The following is a 24,078-nucleotide window of genomic DNA, read 5'->3' on the forward strand; positions in this document are numbered from 1 at the left end:
TTTAATAATCAAAGGGCTAAAACTTGAGCAAGACCACAAAATAAGATCAAACGAGCTAATCAAACAGCATCAACACTATGATAAATTGTTACATGATGACAACCAACGATCTTAGTTGAACCCTTTTATCCCCAAAATCCAAGCCCAGAGTACAAACAAACCCTTTTTTTATTGATCATTTACTGACACACAAAGAAGTCCATGGGAGTACAGTTATTATCATTTATCAATAATTCAAAGCACCTGCTTGCTTTCATCATCCCCTGCAATGCTAGTAACCCTTGGAACTTTGATCTTATCAGGTGACAACTTGGCCATTGTGAGAGTAAGCACTCCATTCTCTAACTTAGCCTTGAGAGAATCAAAATCCACATTGTCAGGTACCTTGAACTGCCTCCAGAATTTGCCATAAGATCTCTCCACTCTATGCCAGTGATCCCCTTCCCTCTCCTCCTCCATCTTCCTTTCTCCACTCACTCTCAGCACTCTGTTCCCCTCCACTTCTATCTTGATCTCATCTTTCTTCAACCCTGGCACATCTATCATTATAACATGACCCTCTGGTGTCTCCTTCCAATCTACTCGTGCAGGTGAAACAGCCATGGATGGCTGATCTTTGGCAACCCCAAATGGGATTTGCTCTAACACACGAAATGGATCAAGGAAACGATCAGACCATATGTCAGCCCAGAGTGCACCAGGACGATCAGTAAATGGTTGCAGATGCCCTTTTGCCTTGGATGGAAAACCAGCAAGAACAAGCAAGATCAGTGGTACTAGTACCAAGTGCCTCATTTGTGTTTTGAAATGTGTACGTGCCTTCTGTTTAGGTACTCACAGAAGTATTGGAAAATTGAAAGCAATGGATTACGTGTTTGATTTGGGCTATATCTGAATATTGTCTTTAGACTGATTGAAGTTATAAAGCACAAGGTGGTTGCTGTTGTATATATAGGGAGAGATAATGTAGCAAAGAGTTATCGAGGTTCTTGAAAATTCCATGTCACATGCATTCTAGCTGGTGAGATGGAAGCGTTATAGTATAATGTAGAGAGATGAAGAAGGTTCTAGTATTTGATATTTGGAGGAGGAAAAGAGGGTTCTCGAAGGGAAAGAGGGTGCAAGAATGTTCCAACATGTTCCAGTGGCCTATTAAATAACAAGAGTTCGGTTCACTATCACCAAATGATCGTTTGTTCGGTTTGGTCGGACTGTAATAATTCTGACTTATATAGAATCCTTAACCATGTCATGCTCATACTCTTCCCAACTAAGTATTATAAGAAATTGGATTAATTAATTTTTGTATTAATTTAGTCAAAATTTTAAACTTTATTAACCAAAATACCGATAAATATTAAGTTTTGTAATTTAAACGATCCTGTTTAGGTTTTCTTTGACGACACTATATAAGTTAAAACACTCCTACTTTACAACCTATTTTAATAATATATATTAAAATATAAAAAATATAATTAAAATAATAAGATAATGAAATGTAAAATAAGAGTAATTTTTGTAATCACCATAAAATTAACAATTTCTTATATAAAACTAGTTATGACATTCTCAACATCGTTTATCACTTGTTATTGAGCCATGATAACATGATAACTTGATAATCTTGCCCTTAATTATATTATTGGAAAAAGATGTTATTGAACCATGATAATTTGATGGTTTTGTCCTTAATTATATTAGGGAAGTATGGATCCTAACAAGTGTTGGCACACTGCAACCAACTCAACACTGGTCCAGTCACAGGTTCACTATCAATAGGAAGCCATAACTACAGAGTCACATCTTCTAGACTGTTTCTTCCTGCACCTCCATATCTTCTTCTGCCACCTCCATACACAACATGAAAATACATTTTTATCCTTCTTGCGTCACTCCCATAGAATAGTTTCTGGATTATGTAATCCGAAAACTCATTTGAAAAAAGGCTTTCGGATTACATAATCCGGAAGCTAAATAAGACTTCCGGATTATGTAATCTGAAAAGTAATCATGCATCTGAAAAAAGGCTTATGGATTATGTAATCCAGAAGCTAATTACAAATTTTGAAAAATGACTTCTGGATTATACAATCCAGAATATTATAAAGGGACATTTTTTCGAAAATTTATGGAGGTCATAGAAGAAGATATGAAGATGCAGGAAGAAACAGTCCATCTTCTAGTGTGATTGCGTTTTTTTCTTTCTGCCATTGCAACAGTGCACTGATAAAGTGATGATTAATATGAAACTATTAATATTTATCCAAATTCAATTATATTTATCATATTTATGATTTTTGGGAATCTACAAATTCGACATGGATGAAAACTTATATGACGTGTAATCACTGGGTAGCTTTCTAAATGGATTTAGTAACATTTTATTTTAAGGACATAATAACAACATTTTTTTATCAACAACATAATATATCGTGAAGGAGTCAATGTTTTGACAGTCATAAATATCGATAAGGTAACACTAGTAAAGTCAAAATTCATAAAATATGAATTCCTAATAACTAATGTAATTGAGTAAAAAGTTTTAATCAATATAATAAACTTAATAATTCATTACAATTGGTAAAAACTTAAAAATAAAGTTATGCATACAACCATGCATACAAATTTTATATTTTATATGGTATTCTTGATAAGGTATGAGTTATTTTAAATTTATAGAAAGAGTCATTTTAAGTGTATAGAAAGTTGTTAAAAAAATTTGTTATCGGAACATCTAGATAGATGTGAGATGCACCCAATTTATATATGGATATTTTTGTTTTTAAGTCAGTTTTACAGTTACAATATTTAACCTAATATTTTTCTGATGTCTTTCATTGAAGTTTGAAAGAAATGAAAGAGATAAAGATCTGACACAAGAAAGCAAACTCATTATCTCTCTTATTCAGTCTCTGCACAAGATTCTCTCAGCCATTGCAGATCACAGCAGCAACATGTGATTGCACTAACTCAGCGCCCATTAACTACACTAAAATATTTGATTCAAACTACGGACTTCATAACCTTATCTGCTGCAGAGGCCTTCACGAACACAATATAGAACTCTTCATCATCCTCAGTGAGAATCAAGCGTCTTCCATCCTCATGGTTCTCTGCATCAAACCTCCCAATAGGCGAACATGTTGGAGGAGCGGTGATGCAGAATGCAAGCTTGTACCCATATTGGTATTCCTCAATATGAAATTTGCCATCAAAAGTTAGTTCCGTGGGATGGCCTTGGGCACCACCAATTCCCACACATAGCTTATTGATTGCTTCGTCCAGAAACACCAACCACTTGGAGGATTCTTCACACTCTGGCTTATCTACGAACTCGATTTCCAGTTCGTTACCTATTGTGATGTTTCCAAACATTCAAATTAGTAACACAATAATATAGTTTTCAAGAAAAATTCTCACCACAATTTAGGTAACAAAGAATAATATTAGCTGGTTAATCATTACTTAATACACTCCTAATTATGATTATGATCTAAATTTCTAATTCGACCAATAACAAGGAATTTATGACAATCATATAAATATCTACAGGTAAATCCGAGTGCCGAATAACGAAGAAATCTCATTTGAGGATCAGAGTACTTTTTGTAAGAACCATTCGAGTTTGGAATTTAAAAGAACGATGAATAAAGCAGATAGAGAAAAACATGTAGATTGTTTCAAGTTTCAAGAAGATGGAGAGAAGATTAGATCGACTAATCCATTGAGAAAGAAGAGAATAGTTCTCTTGATTCTAACTCTATTTGAGAACATTAAACTTATAATAATGTGTTCTTTTACTGAAGACACAAGACGATGTATGTTCCTAGAATCTCCATAAAATAACAAGGGATTAATGACAATCACAATCATATAAATAAGCACAGATTTAAAAAATCAGATACGTCATCATCCAATACTAATAATACTAAGTGTCGAATAACGAAATCTCATTTGAGAACCGGAATGCCTTTTGTAGACATAATTTGAGTTGGAATTTAAAAAGACAAGGAGTAGAGCGGATAGAGAAAAACATAGAAATCGTTTCAAGAAGAGAGAGGAAAGAATAGACCGACCGGTCGATTGAGAAAGAAGACAATAGTATACAAACACAAATAATAAAAGTCATAAAGTATTGATGAGTACCAGTGAAGATGGTTCCAGAGCTGGAGAATTTGACAGGTAAGCCACGGAAGGCTTCTGAGTAATCTTGCAAGACAGTTAGAGGGCAGTCTGAGTTGCCAGTTTGGGCAAGTTTGAAGCCACCACCAAATGGGCCATAGACTGCTGGTAAGATGTAGTATGTGAGACCAGAGACAATGGGGTTCCCATCTGCGTCCACAACTTGATCAAGATCATCAGAGAAAGCTAAGGAAAGGTTGGTGAAGAAAGCAGTGAGAGGGAGGAGGAAGGAGAGGAAAAGAGCAAGGTTGGATTTCATGGTTGAATTACTGGATGCTGTGCTTCTCTTCTGCTGGATTCGTTCTGTTCTTTATACAGAATGATCTTCATAATTTTACATAAAATCATTTTTTACATCCATTCATAAATCAATAATACAATTATTTCATATTTTTATATTAATTGATTATAAATTTCATTACAATAAAATTAATTTTTGAGATCAGAATAACTAATTATAATTTAATTAAATTAAAAACTATTCTATTAATTAAAAAAATTATATATTAATATATAAAATATTTTTTATTATTAATAAAAATTTATAAAATAATTTTAAATTGGTCTCTAAATTAATTATCTAAATTTTAATTTTTAACATTTTATGTTGGAGATCCCACATCGACTAGAGATTAGAGCCTTTCATTGTATATAAGTGGGTGCAAACCTCAACCTTATGAGCTGGTTTTATGGGGTTGAGTTAGGCTTAAAGTCCACTCTTTCTTAACATTTTAAGTTTTAAATTAATCTCTAAAATATAAAATAAATGATAACTAAAATTTTGGTAATTTACAATTAGATGATGCTAATTTAAACATTATTTTATAATTTTTTATTAATAATAAAATCTACTTTAAATATTAATAATTTTTTAGTTTTTACAATAATAATATTTAATTTAATAAATATAATAATAACTAATAACTAATTTTTTTATTTAATAATTTTGCTTATGGTGCTTATTTTTTGTATTATATAATATTTTTTAACACCACCGTGATATCAGGAGTCATAGAGTATAATTTTCCTCATAGAAACTAAGTGTACCGTAAAATGCACATATAGATGGGTGGCCACAAGATATATGCTGGTTGGAGCATTCCAATTACTTCATATAGTTATTGTTAATAAAAAAAATTACTAAAAAAACACCATTTAAAAATTACCATTTTTAATATTGGTTTTAACTAGAAAAAAGAAAATATATTATTTGTAAAATTCTTATATGAATAAGTTTACTTATCATCTTTAATTATACTTATACTACCTTTGAAAGCAAATTAATTAAATTCATTTATTGTATATATTTAGGGTAAATAACTTAATGTGAAAATTGTCTCTTATATTGAGAGATAAATTGTGAATTTTGGTAATAATAAAATGTTATTTTGTAAAAGTGGTTAAGATTAAGTGAGGTCTTATAGGTGGATTCACTTAATTCATCTATCTTCTAAATAAAAGTTTTTATGTCAGGCATAATGCATCTTCTAAATAAAAGCTTTTATGTTAAGCATTATTATGCAACTTGACATCTCAGCTATGTTAACACTTCAAGTAACAACAATTATTTGTCATCGTATGAAAAAAAATATTATTAAAAAAATAAAAAACAAAAATATGGGAGACTAGACAAAAACTCATGTATTAACAAAAACGATACATAAGTAGACTATACATATTCATAAATAATTCTAAGAACAGACCAGATGATAACTTATTATATCAATGAAAAGATTCTCTATGACGAAATCCAAAATTAGACAACTTATCAACACACACATTCCCTTCACGAAAAATATTAAGACAAGTATTCAGTTAATTACGAAGCATTCAAGAAACATTTGTCCTACCAGTAAACACAACACAAATAAAGCAGAATCACATTCTAGTCAAACATTAGAAAGTCCTATCTTTTGAACTTCCTCCATAGCATGTGTAATCTCATAAAACTCAACAACCAGAGCAGTCTGAATTTCAAGAAACGTAGAGAAAATTCCAATAAATTTTCTCATACTCCCACAAAAAATACTTTCACAAATAATAATATCAAAATATCCCCTAACAACTCCCTTAGTATTAATTTTAACTCGGATAAAAGAAATAATTTAAAGATATAATATCTATGGAGCGATAATCATAACTCAAAATGTAAATAATTTAAAGGACGATTTCAATTATGTCTGGAACCTAATCACCCGATAGACCGGTTACGGTAGAATATAAAATTAAAAAAAAATAAAAGAGTATATAAGATGTTGTATGCCACGTGCTTAGTAGATAAGAGTAGATCACATGCAAGTATAATAAAAGGATAAGGATGAACTTAGAATGAGTTATTTTGATAGTTTTTATTCAAATAGCATTATTAAAAGAAAAGTACCAATAGTATATTAGGTAAGAAATTATGTAAATTAATTTCTATAAAGTGACTCACATGACTTAGAGTTTGGGCTTTGGGCCCAAATATGATTTAATAATAATAATAGAATTAAAGGTCCATTGGTTAATGTGAGAAATATATATCTGATGATATACCTAATGAAAATCTACATCTGATGGAGATTGGGTACTAAAGGCTATAGGGTTCTGTCTCTGCAAATAATAGTTGTCTCACGGTTAACCATCACGAAAGTGTGTGACAAGTACGAAATTGCTAAGAGATAGATTGGGATAAAGGAGATAAAGTAACTGCTCAATTAGAATCACTCATGGATCAAGGTAAGTGCCTATTCCTTCTTCATGGTATGTTTTTTGTGAGAATCATGATATGATAAGATCTATTTGTGAACATAACTGTATGTGTTCAATTTCCGTTTAATCATGTTTTGACTTATATGTGGTATCAGAGCCTTGTTGCTCATTTTTGTGATTCTCCATTAATGTTTTTCCAAAATTCAAAGAACCCTAATTTTAAAATATTCCCAATTTAAGAACACTAATTTTAAAATTAGGATTTATAGATTAAGGTTTCCATTCCTGTATGATAGTTCCCTAATTGTCCTAAACCATCAAAATTAAAGAACCCTAATTTTTTTTAAATTAGGGTTTATGAATCAACGCCATTAATGGCGTAAAACCTTGCTGCTGTTGCGGCACGGTGACTCATTGTGAGAGGGGTGGTTAACGGCATCCCTGCAGCTTAAGCAATTTTGCTTCATGAAAAGGAAGCAAATTTGATTTCCTGTGCCTTAGGTTATCAATTTTATTAATATTATATTAGAAATATAATATAATATAATAAAATGCATGAAAAGAATCCAATTAGTGAATCCATGTATGAATTATTCTCTGCCATCATGAAATGCATGAATTATTTGTTGCACCCCATATTAAAGTTTAATCTATTGTTACTTTTCTGTAATTTAGGTTATGTTATAATGTAATTAAATTTACATTTAAATTAAACTTTAATTAATTAATTAAAAGTGAGTAACGAAAAATTATTTTCTGTTTTATGTATCATGTTTTAATGTAATTTTATTTGCATTAAATTAAAGTTTAATTAAAATTTTAATGAAATTTTATTATGTTTTAACGTATTTTTATTTGCATTAAATTAAAGTTTTAATGAAATTTTATTATGTTCATTAAATTAAACTTTAATTAATTGACTGAAAGTGAGGAATGGAAAATTATTTTTCCGCTTTATGTATTTAATTTTAAATTGAAATTTTGGAATTACTTGTATGATGGATTTGTAATCACCAAAGTGATCAAATCTTTAAGTTTTATTTAATTCCAAATTATGGATGAAATTTTATTTCATATAATGATATTATTTATGGAATTATTTGTATGATAGATTTGTAATCACCAAAGTGATCAAATCTTTATGTTTTATTTAATTCCAAATTATGGATGATGAAATTTTATTTCAATTAATGATATTATTTATGGAATTATTTGTATGATAGATTTGTAATCACCAAAGTGATCAAATCTTTAAGTTTTATTTAATTCCAGATTACTGATAAATTTTATTCCAATTACCTATAGAATGGATGCTAAATTATTTATATATATGGGTAAATGGAAATTCCTTATTATAGGGCATTATGGATCACCCAAAGGTTGATTAGTTGTCCTTATAATTAATGAGATATGATTGTTGGTAGTGAGTATGTGTTATTAGTTTTGCTTGTATATCCAAAGATAACAAGTTTTTCTAGTTAATGCATACATCTTGCCAAATAAAGTTAATACTATTAGCATCATTATGTTTTGTGTATTAATGAATCTCCCAAAGGAGAACATTAGTATACATAGAATGTTTTCTGAATCTGTATAGTATGTTTAGTTTATGACTCAAAGTATTAATGTTAAGCATGTGTGATCAAGTATTGTTCTTGTATCTTTATGCGAATGAGCATAACAAGTAATATTAAGTATGCTCTTTCCAAAACTGATGGTGCAAAAGAATTTATGAAATTTGTGGAAGAACGCTCCCAAACTACTGATAAGTCTTTTGTTGGGACATTAATGAGTATATTTACCACCATGGAATTTGATGGTTCTCGTACTATGCACGAACATGTCATTGAAATGACTAATATTGCGGCAAGACTTAAGTCTATTGGATCTGGTACTCTTTATGATGGATTATATAGATTGAATCTCGATAAACTATATGCTAAAACTCTTATGACCTCGCATCATAATGTTGGCACTAAACGAAGTTTGGTGAATGAATGTTCTGCTTTCTTGTGGCACAAACGTTTGGGACATATTTCCAAGGAAAGAATGGAGAGATTGGTAAAGTATGAAATACTTCCAAGTTTGGATTTTACTGATCTGAATGTATGTGTGGATTGTATTAAAGGCAAACAAACAAAACACACAAAGAAGAGAGCCACAAGAAGTACTCAACTTCTTGAAATTATACACACTGATATATGTGGACCTTTTGATGCAAGTTCTTTCAATAAAGAAAGGTATTTTATCACCTTTAATGATGATTTTTCACGTTATGGTTATGTCTATTTACTGCATGAAAAATCGCAAGCGGTGAATGCCTTGGAAGTTTATATAAATGAAGTGGAAAGACAATTAGACAGAAAGGTGAAAATTGTCAGGTCAGATAGAGGTGGTGAATATTATGGAAAATATGATGAAAGTGGACAACACCCTGGTCCGTTTGCTAAGTTCCTTGAGAGACGAGGTATTTGTGCTCAATACACAATGCCAGGTACACCACAACAAAATGGTGTTTCAGAAAGGCGTAAACGAACCTTAATGGATATGGTTAGGAGCATGTTAAGTAAGTCAACTGTACCTGTTTCATTGTGGATGTATGCTTTAAAAGCTGCCATGTATCTGTTGAACAGGGTTCCTAGTAAGGCAGTTCAAAAGACACCTTTTGAATTGTGGACAGGAAGGAAACCCAGTTTGAGACACCTGCAAGTTTGGGGATGTCAGGCAGAAGTTAGAATATACAATCCGCAAGAGAAGAAATTGGATGCAAGAACAATCAGTGGATATTTCATTGGTTATCCAGCAAAGTCAAAAGGGTATATGTTTTATTGTCCTACGCATAACACAAGAATTGTTGAATCTGGAAATGCACGGTTCATTGAAAATGGTGAAACCAGTGGGAGCAATACTTCACAAAATGTGGAGATTAAGGAAGTTAGAGTACAAGTTCCTTTAACTAGTACCTTTACTTCAAGTATTGTTGTTCCTAATGTAGTTGAATCACTCAACGATGAAGAAGAACAACAAATTAATGATCATGAAGAAAACAATGAACCTGTAGTAGAACAAAAAAAAAAATAGTATTAAGAAGATCTCAAAGAGAAAGAAAGTCTGCTGTTTCGAATGATTATGTGGTTTATCTACAAGAGTCAGAAAATGACTTAAGTATTGATAATGATCCAGTTTCATTTTCAGACGCCGTCAATGATGATAATTCTGATAAGTGGTTAGATGCCATGATAGATGAGCTTAAATCAATGGCACAGAATGATGTATGGGACCTTATAGAATTGCCAGAAGGATGCAAGAGAGTCGGGTGTAAATGGGTATTTAAGACTAAACGTGACTCTCATGGCAATATCGAACGTTACAAGGCTCGACTTGTTGCCAAAGGTTTTACTCAAAAGGATGGCATTGATTATAAAGAAACATTTTCTCCTGTTTCTAAGAAAGATTCCTTTAGAATTATCATGGCATTAGTAGCTCATTATGATGTTGAGTTGCATCAGATGGATGTCAAAATTGCTTTTCTGAATGGGGATTTAGAAGAGGATGTTTATATGGACCAACCAGTGGGGTTCAATGAAGAAGGAAATGAACACATGGTGTGTAAACTTTAGAAATCAATATACGAGCTTAAACAGGCTTCTAGGCAATGGTATCTTAAGTTCAATGATACTATTGTGTCCTTTGGGTTTAAGGAAAACATCGTTGATCGTTGTATATACCTGAAGGTCAGTGGGAGCAAGTTTATATTCCTGATTCTGTATGTTGATGATATCTTGCTTGCGACTAATGATCTTGGTCTATTAAGTGAGACTAAGAAGTTTCTCTCTAATAACTTTGAGATGAAAGATATGGGTGAGGCATACTATGTGATAGAAATTTAAATATTCCGTGACAGATCACAAAGACTGTTAGGTTTTCCTCAGAAAGCATATATTAATAAAGTTTTAGAGAGATTCAGAATGGATAAATGTTCGACATCTCCTGTTCCAATACAGAAAGGAGACAAATTTAGTCTCATGCAATGTCCAAAGAATGACTTGGAACGAAAACAGATGGAGAATATACCTTATGCATCTATTGTTGGGAATTTAATGTATGCTCAAACTTGTACACGACTAGATATTAGTTTTGCAGTTGGTATGCTTGGTAGATACCAGAGTAATCCAGGATTGGATCATTGGAAAGCTGCAAAGAAAGTTTTAAGATACTTGCAAGGAACGAAGGATCACAAGCTTACTTATAAAAGATCTGATCATCTTGAGGTGATTGGATATACAGATTCAGATTTTGCTGGTTGTGTGGATACACGAAAGTCTACATTTGGTTATGTGTATCTTTTAGCCAGAGGAGCAATTTCATGGAAAAGTGCGAAGCAGTCAGTCATCGCTGCGTCCACTATGGAGGCTGAATTTGTGGCATGCTTTGAGGCCACAGTTCAGGCTAATTGGTTGCGGAATTTTATTTCAGGACTTGGAATTGTTGACAGTATTGCCAAGCCGCTGAAAATTTATTGTGATAACTCCGCAACAGTCTTCTTTTCTAAAAACGACAAGTATTCCAAAGGTGCTAAACATATGGAATTGAAATACTTTGTCGTTAAAGAAGAAGTTCAGAAACATAAAGTGTCAATAGAACATATTAGCATTGATCTTATGATTGTTGACCCTTTAACAAAAGGGTTACCGCCCAAAACATTTACTGGTCATGTTGTAAATATGGGCATTATGTCTACTAGTGAATTATGAATGTTGTTAATGCTTATTTGACACTCTGAGCTCATTGATAAATAAAGTTTCTGAAATTTATGTTGTTTTCTACTTTATGTATATGCATGCAAATTATGTTATTGTGTTGTGGAAAACAAATTATGTTGTTATTGATGACAATGACATTATGTTTGAACCTATTATGAATTTCTCACTCTAAAGTCAGTCATATTAAGGAGAAAGAATGATATAGTAGTACATGGAAGGAAATGTGTAGATTCAAATTACATGTAACCGCCATGACACTTATTATTCCTGTATTCTTGATTATGAATAATGATAGAACCAATTTATGTAAGGCCTTTTAAATGCGCATTTATGTAATTATTAAATCATTATAAGTCATATGAGTCAAGTGAGAGAATGTAAGAAATTATGTAAATTAATTTCTATAAAGTGACTCATATGACTTAGAGTTTGGGCTTTGGGCCCAAATATGATTTAATAATAATAATAGAATTAAAGGCCCATTGGTTAATGTGAGAAATATATATCTGATGATATACCTAATGAAAACCTACATGTGATGGAGATTGGGTACTAAAGGCTATAGGGTTCTGTCTCTGCAAATAATAGTTGTCTCACGGTTAACCATCACGAAAGTGTGTGACAAGTACGGAATTGCTAAGAGATAGATTGGGATAAAGGAGATAAAGTAACTCAATTAGAATCACTCATGGATAAAGGTAAGTGCCTATTCCTTCTTCATTGTATGTTTTGTGTGAGAATCATGATATGATAAGATCTATTTGTGAACATAATTTTATGTGTTCAATTTACGTTTAATCATGTTTTGACTTACATATTACTCATCATATTTAGATAGAAATTAAAAATTGAATGATTAATGTAATTAATATTTTATGAGATTAGTCATATTTAAAATTTATTTTTAATAATTTAAACAAATTATTAAATATAATTAATATTGATATCTTGTTTAAAATATGATAATAAATATAGTAGGTAAAAAGAGTTTCTTCAATCATAATTGTAAAGTAAATTGTCTTTTAAACAAAAGTTAAAGATCATATATTCAAATTTGAAGTACAACAAGTTTAGTATTTCTTTAAAGATTATAACATGTAAAGTATCATTTTGCTCAAAGATATTGTCAAATGCAATTTCTAAGTTAACTATAATACATTATTTGTAAAAAATAATTGCATGAAATAGTATGAATTTATTTTGTAATTTTAAATTATAGAAACATATTTGAAAGATATTTGGTACAAAGAACAAGAAATTGGCTTTGTATTTTTATTTTACATCTTACACTCTTACCAACTTAATTAGGTTTGTTTTTGCAATCCAATGAGATACTTGTCACAAAAGAGAGCACACACTTTTTTTAACAATTAGAAAAGTTATAAAATATTAAAAGAGCCGTTAGAGATAAAATAATTAATGAGGTTTTGATGAAACACAAAGTTTTATTTCTTTGTAATTTAAAATTCACGATCTTCACGAGGCACACAATTTCAATAAAAAAGTTCCGAGGAATATTTTAAAATTCACGAGGCACACGAGGCACACAATTTTAATATAAAAGTAATACAATTAAAATTATGTAATTGTATTATTTTTATCACACCTATTGGAGATCCCACATCGACTAGAGATAAGGACATTTCATAATATATAAGTGGGTGCAGACCTCAACCTTATGAGCTGGTTTTATGAGATTGAGTTAAACTTAAAGTCCACTTTGTAACAACACAATTTTAATTTATTAGTTTTCTAATATATAATTATTATAAGGGAAATTCTTTTCTGAGAAAAAGAATTTTTATTTTGAAAAGTTGTAGATAAGTTATTTTGACTATAGAGTTATGAAAATAATATTTTTCTTTTTTTCTAATGTGTTTAATGAAGTTTGAAAGAAATGAAAGAGAGAAAGATGAGACAAAAAAAAAAACATATTCATTATCTTTCTCTTATTGAATGCTGATCACAACAGCATCATAACTCAATGCTGATTAACTACACTAGAGATACTTGATTCAAACTACAGACTTAATAACCTTATCAGCTTCAAAAGCCTGCACGAACACTAAATCGAAGGCTTCATGCTCAGTGAGATTCAACCGTCTTCCATCCTCACCGTTCTCTGCATCAAACCTCCCAATATCCAAGCAAGTTGGTGAACCAGTGATGCAGAACACAAGCTTGTACCCAAACTGGTATTTCTCAATATGAAATTTCCCACCAAAAGTTTGTTGCCCTGGATGCCCTTCGGCCCCACCAACTCCCACACATGCCTTCTGGATTGTTTCGTCCACAAACACCAACCACTTGGAGGATTCTGAACACTCTGGCTTCTCCACGAACTCGATTTCCAGTTTGGTACCTACAGTTATGTTTCCAAAAATTCAAATCAGTAAGTAAAAAAAAACATTATTACGACTTTAATCCTAACGTTAGGATGTGCTTTAAATGGCTCTGATACCATATTAAGAAGTGGACTTTAAGTCTCACTCAACCCCATAAAACCTGCTCATAGAATTGAGGTTTGCATCCATTTATATAGAATGAAATGTCAATCTCTAGTCGATGTGGAATCTCCAAGCGATACCATATTACGAATATATTACAAAGTAGACTTTAAACCTAACTAAAGTCATTGAAAGTTTAAACCCACGAATTCTCTTCATTTAGAGTGGATATAAGATCTCTGAAATAGTTGTCAACAAAAAATTCTTCCTACAACAACTTAGTGACTCATAATAGTGAGAGAAAAGTAAACTTTTAAGACAGTTTGATAACTAATTTCACTGTTCATTAATAAGTAAATGATATAAAAGATTTGAGGGGACTCGTGGTCTTGTTGCATATAAATGCTGAAGTTCCCATTTTTATTTACTTTGAAGTCTGAAATAATTAAATTGATAAGGTATTGATGAGTACCAGTGAAGATGATTCCGGGGCTGACTCCAGGTATGGTGAACTTCACGGGAATGCCACGGAAGACTTCTATGTAATCTTGCAAGACAGTTAGAGCGCACTGTGAGTTCCCAGTTTGGCCAAGTTTCAGTCCACCACCAGGTGGGCCACGGATTGCTGGTAAGATGTAGTATGTGAGACCTGGGAAAATGGGGTTCCCATTTACGTCCACAACTTGCTCAACATCTGAGAAAGCTAAGGGAAGGTTGGTGAGGAAAGCAAGGAGAGGGAGGAGGAAGGAGAGGGCAAGAACTGCTGTGGCTTTCATGGTTGATTCAGAGGAAGATGGTGCTGTTGCAGATGTTCTGCTTCTGTTGTGGTGGACTGGTTTTGGTTCTTTATATAGAAACAGAGCACCACGTGCTTGTTCTTAAAAGAAGATGACAGAGAATTTTGATGACAGAGAAAACAAAAACAAAAAAGAAAAAGTAAAAGAAAAAGAAAATCTGAGAATTGAAACATGTTTCAGCAACAATGTAAAACGATGTTAAGAATGGACATAACATCAAAGATGTATAGGAAGATAAGAAAAACATAGTAGTGAAACAGACTTACATGACATTTGTAACATGTGACTAAATTGTTTTAATATTTTCAAGAAATTTTTTCTGGGAGGTAGTTTTTTCCCCTTAATTTAGCAACTGAATATTAGTCTTTTATTAAAATAATTAGATTAAAATTAATAAATTCTAGTGATAAAAATATATTTTTAAGATAACTTGATTTTTAATGAGGAAATAATAAATGAGTAAGCATTTATAGGTAGAGAAATGTAAAGAATTTGTAGCTCAGATGGGTGCATACAGTATCAATAATGATAATATACTTGTTAGAAAAATAATTGTGAAGCAATCATTGGTAGTTTCATCTATAATCTCAAATTTTGAAACAAGTTTTTTTTATCAGAAAACCAAATCTTTACTCACAAAAGCAATACTTTTTGAAAATCACTATTTTCAATATTGGTTTTAACAGAAAAAAGAAAAAAAAATAGAATAATCAATTTTACTTATTTATATGATATGATGATTTAAATATTTGTAAACTTCATGGCAGAATTAGAATTGGATAAGTTTACTTATCATCTCTAATTATACATATTATCTCTTGAAGATAATTATGATCAATTTTTTTATACTTTTTATTCTTTAATGTTATTCAAACCAAATTAATTTAAATTCATTTATTATATAAAAATAAAAAATAAAAAATCAAAGAGAATATATAAAATGTCTTAAGCCACGTGCTTAGTAGGTGAGAGATTATTTGATCACGTGCAAGTACAGTAATCGGATAAGGATGAAGTTGGAATGAGTTATTTTGGAAGTTTTTTTTTTTTAAAAATCGCATTATTAAAAGAAAATTACCCAAATAATATATTACTCATCATATTTATCTAAATAATAATATGATTTACGATTGATGTCAGGTTTCTCAAAAACCGAAGTCTAACTTAATTTTTCAATTTTTTTTAAAATTATGAAAAAAATACATAATGATAGTGTAAACTTTATGACATTATCATATTTAAAATTTATTTTTTAATAATTTAAATAAATTATTAAATATAATTAATATTGATATCTTATCACACATGCAATGCAAAGCAAGTATAATAGTTGGATAAAAACAAACTTGCACCGAGTTATTTTACTAAGCCAATAAGGTATGCAAAATTGAAATATTTATATTGAGGTATTTTTATAACTTTATTTATATTAAATTAAGGACTCATGTTTTAACTTGATTGTTTATATTAAAATAGAAATAAAAATGGATTTATTTGGTAATTTTAAATTATAGAAACATATTCCATAGATATTTGGTAGAAAGAACAAGAAATTGACTTTGAATTTTTATTTTACATCTTACACTCTTAGCAATTCAATGAAATGCGTGTCACAAAAGAGAGCACACCCTTTTTTTAACAATTATAAAAGTTATAAAATAATAATAATAGAGACATTAGTGATAAATAATTAATGAGCTTTTGATAAACACTTTTATTTATTTGTAGATTAAAGTTCTCGATCTTCACGAGGCACACAATATTAAATTATAATATTAAAGCACGTGCCGAGGAATATTTTATGCTTCCCGTGGAACACGCACGACCTTCCTTCTATATTTTTAAAAGAGGGTTAAGATATTGTTTCTCTCTAATAAAATATATGTTAAACTATAATATTAAAATCCGGTATTGAAATGATAAATATTTGAAAATTAAAAAACCAGAAAATCATAAATTATTTATCTGAAATTTAAAAAGATAAATTAATTAAAATATAAGTCTAAGAATCCACCCCAAAAGAAACAATATGACCTCTCACCTTTCTGTTCACTACTTTGTCTTCTTTTTCACAAATTTGGCAACCGCACCTTATGCAATTTGCAATACCACCACTACAAATTTCTTCTTTTCGTTATTTTTCACTTGGCGCGTATTTTGAATTTTAAAATGTCAATCGCGATGAGTTTCTAAGAATATATAGGTTATGAGAAATAGAGACCCATTCATTTCTCATTTTTTCTTTTCATTTACTGAAGAATAAGTGATTCTTTTATCATTTTTTTTTTATCCATATCATACCTGTTCAGACGTGATGCAGTTTATAAGGTTTTTTTTTTATTATCAAAGTTGTTTGCTTTTATCATATTTTTGGTGTCCCAATAATGCTTTTAAGAAATATTGATCAAGCTAATGGACTATGTAATGGTACAAGATTTCAAGTTAATGAGTTGGGGAAGAATTTTATCGATTGTACAGTGATTACAGGCAAAAACATTGATCATAAAATATTCATTCTTAGAACGAACTTGATTCCTTCAGATTTAGGACTGTCTTTCAAGTTTCAAAAAAGACAATTATCGATATCTTGTGCTTTGCAATGACTATAAATAAAAACTAAGGTCAAACACTTTCCGAAGGTCTACTTTTTTTTCTTGGCCAATGTTATAAGCCAACAATCTACAAATAATTTGTTTTTTAATAATTGTTTCTTATTTGAATTTGCAGGGTAATATAATTGTTCTGATCATATTTTTGCTTCTACTGCAAAATTGTAATAAATATAATATCTTATCAAAATCTTCTATTCCTATCTTTGCATTTGGACAAAATAATACTTCTACTTTCTGTTTTTTTTTTCTCTAAGATTTAAAACATATCTTTTATATATTCCTCCTATCAAATTTACATTTAAGTTATGTGTAGCGGTGATTGAAATATATTGACATTATAACCCAATATTATTCAACAACAATTAGAGGTTAGTATCAAATATTCAACATCACTATACCATTTCTTACATATAGTAACATATTATTTTCTCACAACACTCGTGCATTATTTTGTTTCTATATTTTGCTTTGTTTTCTTTTCTTCTGTTTTCACTTTCTCATGTTTCATATACTGTGCAATGCCACCAAGTGTTTGATAAATGCTTGAATGATGGTGACTGGTTCTTTCTCTATTTGTTTAGGTTATATATGGTTTTATGAATTGATTACTAGACACTCATTTATTAATTAATATATGCGTAGCATGCTTGTTGGTTGGGGTGTGACTGTGAGAGGGAAGGTGAGTGTGGGTTATGACTTACCTTTCCGTTTCCTTGACATAATTGGGAGGTTACTTGCCACAATTAATTGTCATCAAATGGAAGTTTCTTACTACAACTAATTGTCACCAAAGGGAGGTTAATTACCATTAATTGTATTTATTATTGTTGTCTCCTAGAACCACTATATATAGTGGTTTCCTTCCAGCAATATAACAAACAACAACACATACTTGCTTCCTCTTTATTTTCCTATACTCTCTATTTCTGCTCTTGGGTGTAAGTGTTTAACCCATATAGAGAGAATTTGTTTTGGGGCTATTTATCTATTAGCCTGAGAGGGATTCATGGTACTCCCAGTACCATTATAGTGGAAGTTTTGGCTCTTTCGCCGATGGTTTTTTATCTTTATTTAAAGGGGTTTTCCACCTAAAAAATTTTGGTATCATTCTCATTTTCTTTGTTACTCTAATTTCTCATAATTTGGTTGAAATTATTACGCTTCTGCACATGATATCCCTACAGTGAGAGAGAATGCAGAAGGATGGAATAGTGTTGCGACGCTTTTGAATATCTTGAAGCTTTTTTAATGGTTAAAGGTTTTATTAACATGATTTTCTACTAAGATTTACTATTTTGGTTAAATGTTTTATTCATTTTTTAATGACAATTTCAATTTCAATAAAAGCATAGATTGGAAAAACAACTCATCAGGACTATAAGGTACTGCCTCAAGCAGAGGATTCCAGTGTGAAATCGACTTGTAATGGTGAAGAGGTAAATCTTCAAGAGACTTTTGAAAAATCTCAGCAAATTACAAGTTAACGTAATCATATATTGCTTGGTATCACGATGCAACTTTATGTAACTTTTTCTGTCCAATCAATTATTAAGATGGAAGAAGATGAAGATGTAGAGGTTAAACAAAAGGAATGTGATGATGCAAAGTACAATGTCGATGAAGAACCAATCAACCAACATTTTAAGCAGCTAGAGTTATTTCAGCTGCAAAACGAGAACGTCCAAGTAACTTGTGTCAGAATAATATTAAATAATCATACTTACAACATGTATAATTCTAATACAGTACCATATAAACATGCAATTAGAGCTAGATTGAATGGTTTGACACAAGAGTTTTCCTAGGATTGCTTTCGTAATGCACTATGCATAAGATAAAGTAACCAATTTGATGTTGACAATCCTTAGGAATTGAAAATGATGGTTCATCAAACAAAAATAGGAATGCAGGTTCTGCAACATAATTCACCTACGCATTTTACCTATGACCAATCACTGACCAATTAAAAGGTTGTCTCCATTTTAAAATTACTATGTAAAAGCCTAAGGGGGCTCAATGATTCATTCCCACAAGTATGAACATTTCAATTCTGTTTTTTATTTTACCTAATCTCAATTTTGTGCACAATATCTTGTAGTTTCTTGATTCTTTCTTTCTGAAGGATATTTTTATCCATTATTAAAAACCAATTTCTTTTGAGACCTTTATATTATTATAAGAAAATTTGGTCTCATATAAAAAATTGTGTTTAGATAAATCTAAAATCAAACTCTAGTTTTTATTTTTCAAGAGTATTTATTTGATCTTTAGTCTGGAACCAAATTTTTTTCACATGCAACTAGGTGGGGTAGGTACTTAATTGAAGGACAATAATGTTAATTAAACCATGGCCTTAACATGGAATGTGAAAGAAGGTCCAAGACGACTCAAATGTTCACTCACCTTCAAACCTCGGTCCTTGGTCTCTTACCTCAGGTTCATCAATCATCATCCAACATTTCATGTTTTCTCAATAATTAATGCTACACATTATTTTCATGGTTTTTTTTAGAGTTTTGGTTACATGAGTTTTATGCATTATGTCCACATTGTGTTGAAGATGAAGATGAAAGCTTTCATGTATCAAATTCACATGAAGCCGGAAGCTGTGTGCTTTCTGGGTTCTGGGTTTGGGTTTAGATTAAGTTGTTTAGAATCTTTGTTAAGATTAGTCCTTGAAGCCTACACAAAGCTTGATTAAATCTATTTTAAGAAACTAAGTGTTGTTCCAAGTAAAGGGAAAACAACCGATTGATTTGTCGAAATAATCGGTTGTTTGTCAATTAGCTCACTGGAAGTTTTGAAACTGCTTGACTCATTCAACCGGTTAAATCGTGGTCTCACCCGGTTAAATATGTGTTTTCATAACAGTTTTTTGAAAACTTGTTTTAACTGATTCAGTTGTTCAAATCTGCCTTAAGCAATTGCTTTTCAAAGGCTATAAATAAAGGCTTTCATTAAAATCAAAAGATACAACAAATACAACAAGTATTGATTCAGATTTTAGAAAGAGATTTGGTGTTTGAAAGTGCTTACAAAAAGTGCAAGAGTGCTTTCAAGCTTTGATGTGGTGACAAGTGTTGATCATAGGATCTCTGGTTCTGTAATTCCAGGTGTTTTCTATCCTTGCTTAGTGTATTGTAATTGTACTTCTTTTACATACTTTTGTGTTTGAAATTCTATAAAGACAAAGGTTGTTCTGTCTTGAGGTGTGAAGTTTTGCAAAGAGGGTGAGTAGGCTTTGTGGGATTCAAAGTCACCTCTTTGTGGTGTGTGATTGTAATCTGTGTTGATTACTAGTGGAAACTTAGAGGTTTGTCTGAGAACTGGATGTAGCTCAGGGATTGAGTGAACCAGTAGAAACCTTGTGTGTAAATCTCTCTTTCTCTCAAACTGTTTGATATTTTGCTGCTATAAACAACCGATTAAAACACAATTTTAACCGGTTAAAATTCTGATATCTATTTCTTTTGGATTGTTTGGTTGCCTTCCTTAAGTGCTTATCTGAGTTGTTTGTTAAATATTCATTCTAGACCAAGTATTTGCGAAAATCTTTGATAAACAATTCACCCCTCCTCTTGTTTAAGCCATCAATTCTTACACATTGGAGGAGTTGAAGAAGACTATGAAAGGAGTAGAAGGGTCCATGATTGAATGTGGTAACAACAATAGAAATTGTTCAATCATGGTTACTATTTCTGCTAATGTTGCATTCTTTGGTATTCAATGGGTGCCTCAACCAGGTTTGGTGACGCAAATTTTAAAGGTGTTTTGCAATCACAAAGCATAGATTTTGGCTACAAATGTAGAAATTGATATTGGCAATCACAGTTTTGGTGCAAAATAATGGAAAGTGTGTGGTTGAAAATATTAAAAGAGAAATTATGAGTTTGTAGGATCAAAACTCTTGCGATAGATTATATGGTGTTTGATTTTGGTACCATGTCACAGAAGAAGCTAACTTGATATAGATCATGATTAGACATTAGAAACTAAACTCTAACCTGTATCAATTTCAAAAAACCTGCATCTCACTTGTCACTTATATGGTTTAATTAGATCGTATTCATATAATTATAAAAGAATTTAGTATGAGATTTGGATGAAGAGAAAGGAAGGAAGAAAGTAGAAACTAGAGCTGAAAACTTTTACTGAGATACAATATGAATAGGTTAGGCCAATTGCATAATTGGTGTATTAATTGGTTTTATTTGTCTTACGCTAATCTTTTTTTCTTTTATGTGATGGGCAACGAAGAATACTGATGGAAGAGAGTCATCTCGTGCAGAAATGTGCATCATGATAAGCCTAAGAGTGAAACAAATTATTGTATGTAATCTCTATCTTTATCTTCCTCACCCTCAATAGTTATTCCTCAAATATTAAATTTTGAATATTTGGTGCTTAACTGCTATATTTATATAATGTAAATTAATTTAATATTTAATAACGTCTACTACTAAAACTTTAGACAAACTTCTGTAAATGGTACAGATTGAAGACATGTATGAATACTTCTTAACATTTGTGAACTGTAACAAATGTATATATTTTTGGTGGAACTGAAGATTATAATTATATCATTATGGAGTGTTGGTTGTTTGATGCTGCAAAATCTGTATTAAATTTGATGTGGTAGAAATAATGTAGAATGACTTGTTTGACATAAATAACAGTTGGGGCCATCAAAGCCTCTTCAATTGTAATATTGCTACTAGGAAGTTGATCTTTCAATGAAAGACCATTCTTTTTTTGTGTGTGGAAAATTGGGAGTATGTGTTGGCCTTCTATCTTTGTAAATGTGCTCTTCACTGTTGTGAGGTTTTTACAACACACCCTTAATGGAACAAAAAATCCATCTATAAGTAACACATTAATGTCTCATGCATGAATTATTATGTCCTTCAGATACAAATTTATAGGGGCTACAATTATCTCATTGCTTTAACCACAAAATTTTCATTTCATCCATCAGAATGCAAACCACACTTACCTTGGACAACTTCATACCATAGAGTTAGTCTGTAGAGAAAAATGCTAAAGTCACTTAGCTGCTAAAACAATATTTTAATCTAGCAAATCTCCCAACTAACAAGGTGACCTCTACTTAATCCATTTGAAAACAATATATCTTAAGTTTTTATAGTAAACAATTGGTGCACGTATGATAGAATTTTAACTATTGCAATCATTTTAAAAACCATATCTATCAATTTTTTTGAGATTTTTTTCAAATTAAACTCAAATTTTAAAAGGCATATATATGAGTATATGGGTAAATCATAGTTAATATCTGTGGTTGATGAAATTTTATAAATATTTTTTCTATTCTTATTTATGGCTATCAAATATTAGAGGTGACAAAGTGAGGCGGACTGTGCGAATTGGCCTGTGGCCCCCTGAAAAAAATGTGGGCGGGTTGCTTATTTCAACTCGCTGACTCACTTAGGTCCGCCCTACATAACTCGCAGTCCGCACGGGCCAAGTGGGAGCGGGTGCGGGTTGACCCGCATAACTTTAAAATGTAGAATTTTTTTTCTGCATCGCCATATTTTCTTCATGTAGCCTCATATTTCACATTCCAAAATTTTTAATAACATCTTACTATGCATGTCTCGTGAAAATAATATTATTAGACCATTTACCTAATTCATCTAAATAAATAAAAAATTATTTAAAAAAATATTTCTTATGCGGACTAGCTCGTAGGCCAACCCTTATACGAAACAAACTAGAAATCTTTGAATGCATGTTTTCATCTGCTGAGCTCAATGAATTTCAAGAAATATCTGAAAAATATTGGGTTGAAAAGAGAAGACTACTATTTTTTAAAACATGTTTGGAAGGGTTTGTTGTCTTGCCTTGCTTGGGGTTTTATGGCTCTATCCTGAGAATTCAGCACTGAGCGGGGGAAACTGAAGTCAAGGCTGAAGGAGCATGAAGAAGCATTGAAGGATTTCATTGGTAAGGGAAGGATGAGAAAGCTCAGAAGCTGTGGTTGAGGCTGAAGAATGAGGTTGCAACTGAACTAAAGGAGAGACGTTTTGATGTTGAATAAGTGTATGCTTTATAGTGAATGGTTGTCAATGTCATTTCCATGATACATGAACAGATTGTGAGACTCTAGATGTAGTAGACACTAAAAATCTTATGTATGCTAGATGATAAATAAAAGTGACAATTTATTGACAAGACATGTCTAAATTCACTTTCAAACATTGAAAATCCATAGTGTTGTGTTGATAGATTTTTATTACTAGTTTGCTTATAGAATAAAAACATCAAAACATAAATTATTAAATTCATGTTACAATCCAAACCTAAGTAATCTATATAATTTTGTAATCAAACAATTTACTAAATTTTTTAGTAACATTTTTATAATGTTACTTTTTTTTTATTAAAAAATATTAGTAACATTTTTTAAATGTGACTTCTTAAATTTAGAGTGTAGGGATTAGTAACATTTTTATAATGTTACTCTCTTTCCAAAAAAATATTACTAAAAAAAATTAATAACATTTTTAAAATGTTATTTATTTATTAAAAAAAGTTACTAACCTTTTCATAATATTAATTTTTTTTA

At 30.9% G+C, this 24,078-nt stretch overlaps 3 protein-coding genes and 1 pseudogene across 3 annotated transcripts; 1 reads left to right on the forward strand and 3 right to left on the reverse strand.

Moving 5' to 3' along the window:
* Window positions 1–41: 41 nt before the first annotated feature.
* Window positions 42–795, reverse strand: LOC137837754 (22.7 kDa class IV heat shock protein). Its single transcript, XM_068646865.2, has one exon. The coding sequence runs from the start codon at window positions 793–795 to the stop codon at window positions 235–237; it is 561 nt and encodes a 186-aa protein (XP_068502966.1). The 3' UTR covers window positions 42–234.
* A 2,076-nt stretch (window positions 796–2,871) lies between these two features.
* On the reverse strand, window positions 2,872–4,491 carry LOC137837755 (kunitz-type trypsin inhibitor-like 1 protein). The gene is made up of 2 exons (XM_068646866.2): window positions 4,147–4,491; window positions 2,872–3,353 (listed from the first exon to the last, which is right to left on the reverse strand). Exons 1-2 carry the CDS (start codon window positions 4,439–4,441, stop codon window positions 3,004–3,006), a joined length of 645 nt encoding a protein of 214 aa, XP_068502967.1. The 5' UTR covers window positions 4,442–4,491; the 3' UTR covers window positions 2,872–3,003.
* A 9,058-nt stretch (window positions 4,492–13,549) lies between these two features.
* On the reverse strand, window positions 13,550–15,127 carry LOC137837756 (kunitz-type trypsin inhibitor-like 2 protein). The gene is made up of 2 exons (XM_068646867.1): window positions 14,556–15,127; window positions 13,550–13,998 (listed from the first exon to the last, which is right to left on the reverse strand). Exons 1-2 carry the CDS (start codon window positions 14,857–14,859, stop codon window positions 13,652–13,654), a joined length of 651 nt encoding a protein of 216 aa, XP_068502968.1. The 5' UTR covers window positions 14,860–15,127; the 3' UTR covers window positions 13,550–13,651.
* A 3,008-nt stretch (window positions 15,128–18,135) lies between these two features.
* LOC150028117 (uncharacterized) lies at window positions 18,136–23,550 on the forward strand (annotated as a pseudogene).
* Window positions 23,551–24,078: the final 528 nt, after the last annotated feature.

Source organism: Phaseolus vulgaris, chromosome 4 (assembly GCF_051622355.1).
Source record: "Phaseolus vulgaris cultivar YP4 chromosome 4, ASM5162235v1, whole genome shotgun sequence".
Taxonomy (NCBI): Eukaryota; Viridiplantae; Streptophyta; class Magnoliopsida; order Fabales; family Fabaceae; genus Phaseolus; species Phaseolus vulgaris.

Coding starts and splice junctions, on each gene's coding strand:
- LOC137837756 (XM_068646867.1), bottom strand. CDS start 14,859: ATGAAAGCCACAGCAGTTCTTGCCCTCTCCTTCCTCCTCCCTCTCCTT. Junction 13,999..14,555: donor CCCCGGAATCATCTTCACTG/GTACTCATCAAT, acceptor ACATAACTGTAG/GTACCAAACTGGAAATCGAG.
- LOC137837754 (XM_068646865.2), bottom strand. CDS start 795: ATGAGGCACTTGGTACTAGTACCACTGATCTTGCTTGTTCTTGCTGGT.
- LOC137837755 (XM_068646866.2), bottom strand. CDS start 4,441: ATGAAATCCAACCTTGCTCTTTTCCTCTCCTTCCTCCTCCCTCTCACT. Junction 3,354..4,146: donor CTCTGGAACCATCTTCACTG/GTACTCATCAAT, acceptor ACATCACAATAG/GTAACGAACTGGAAATCGAG.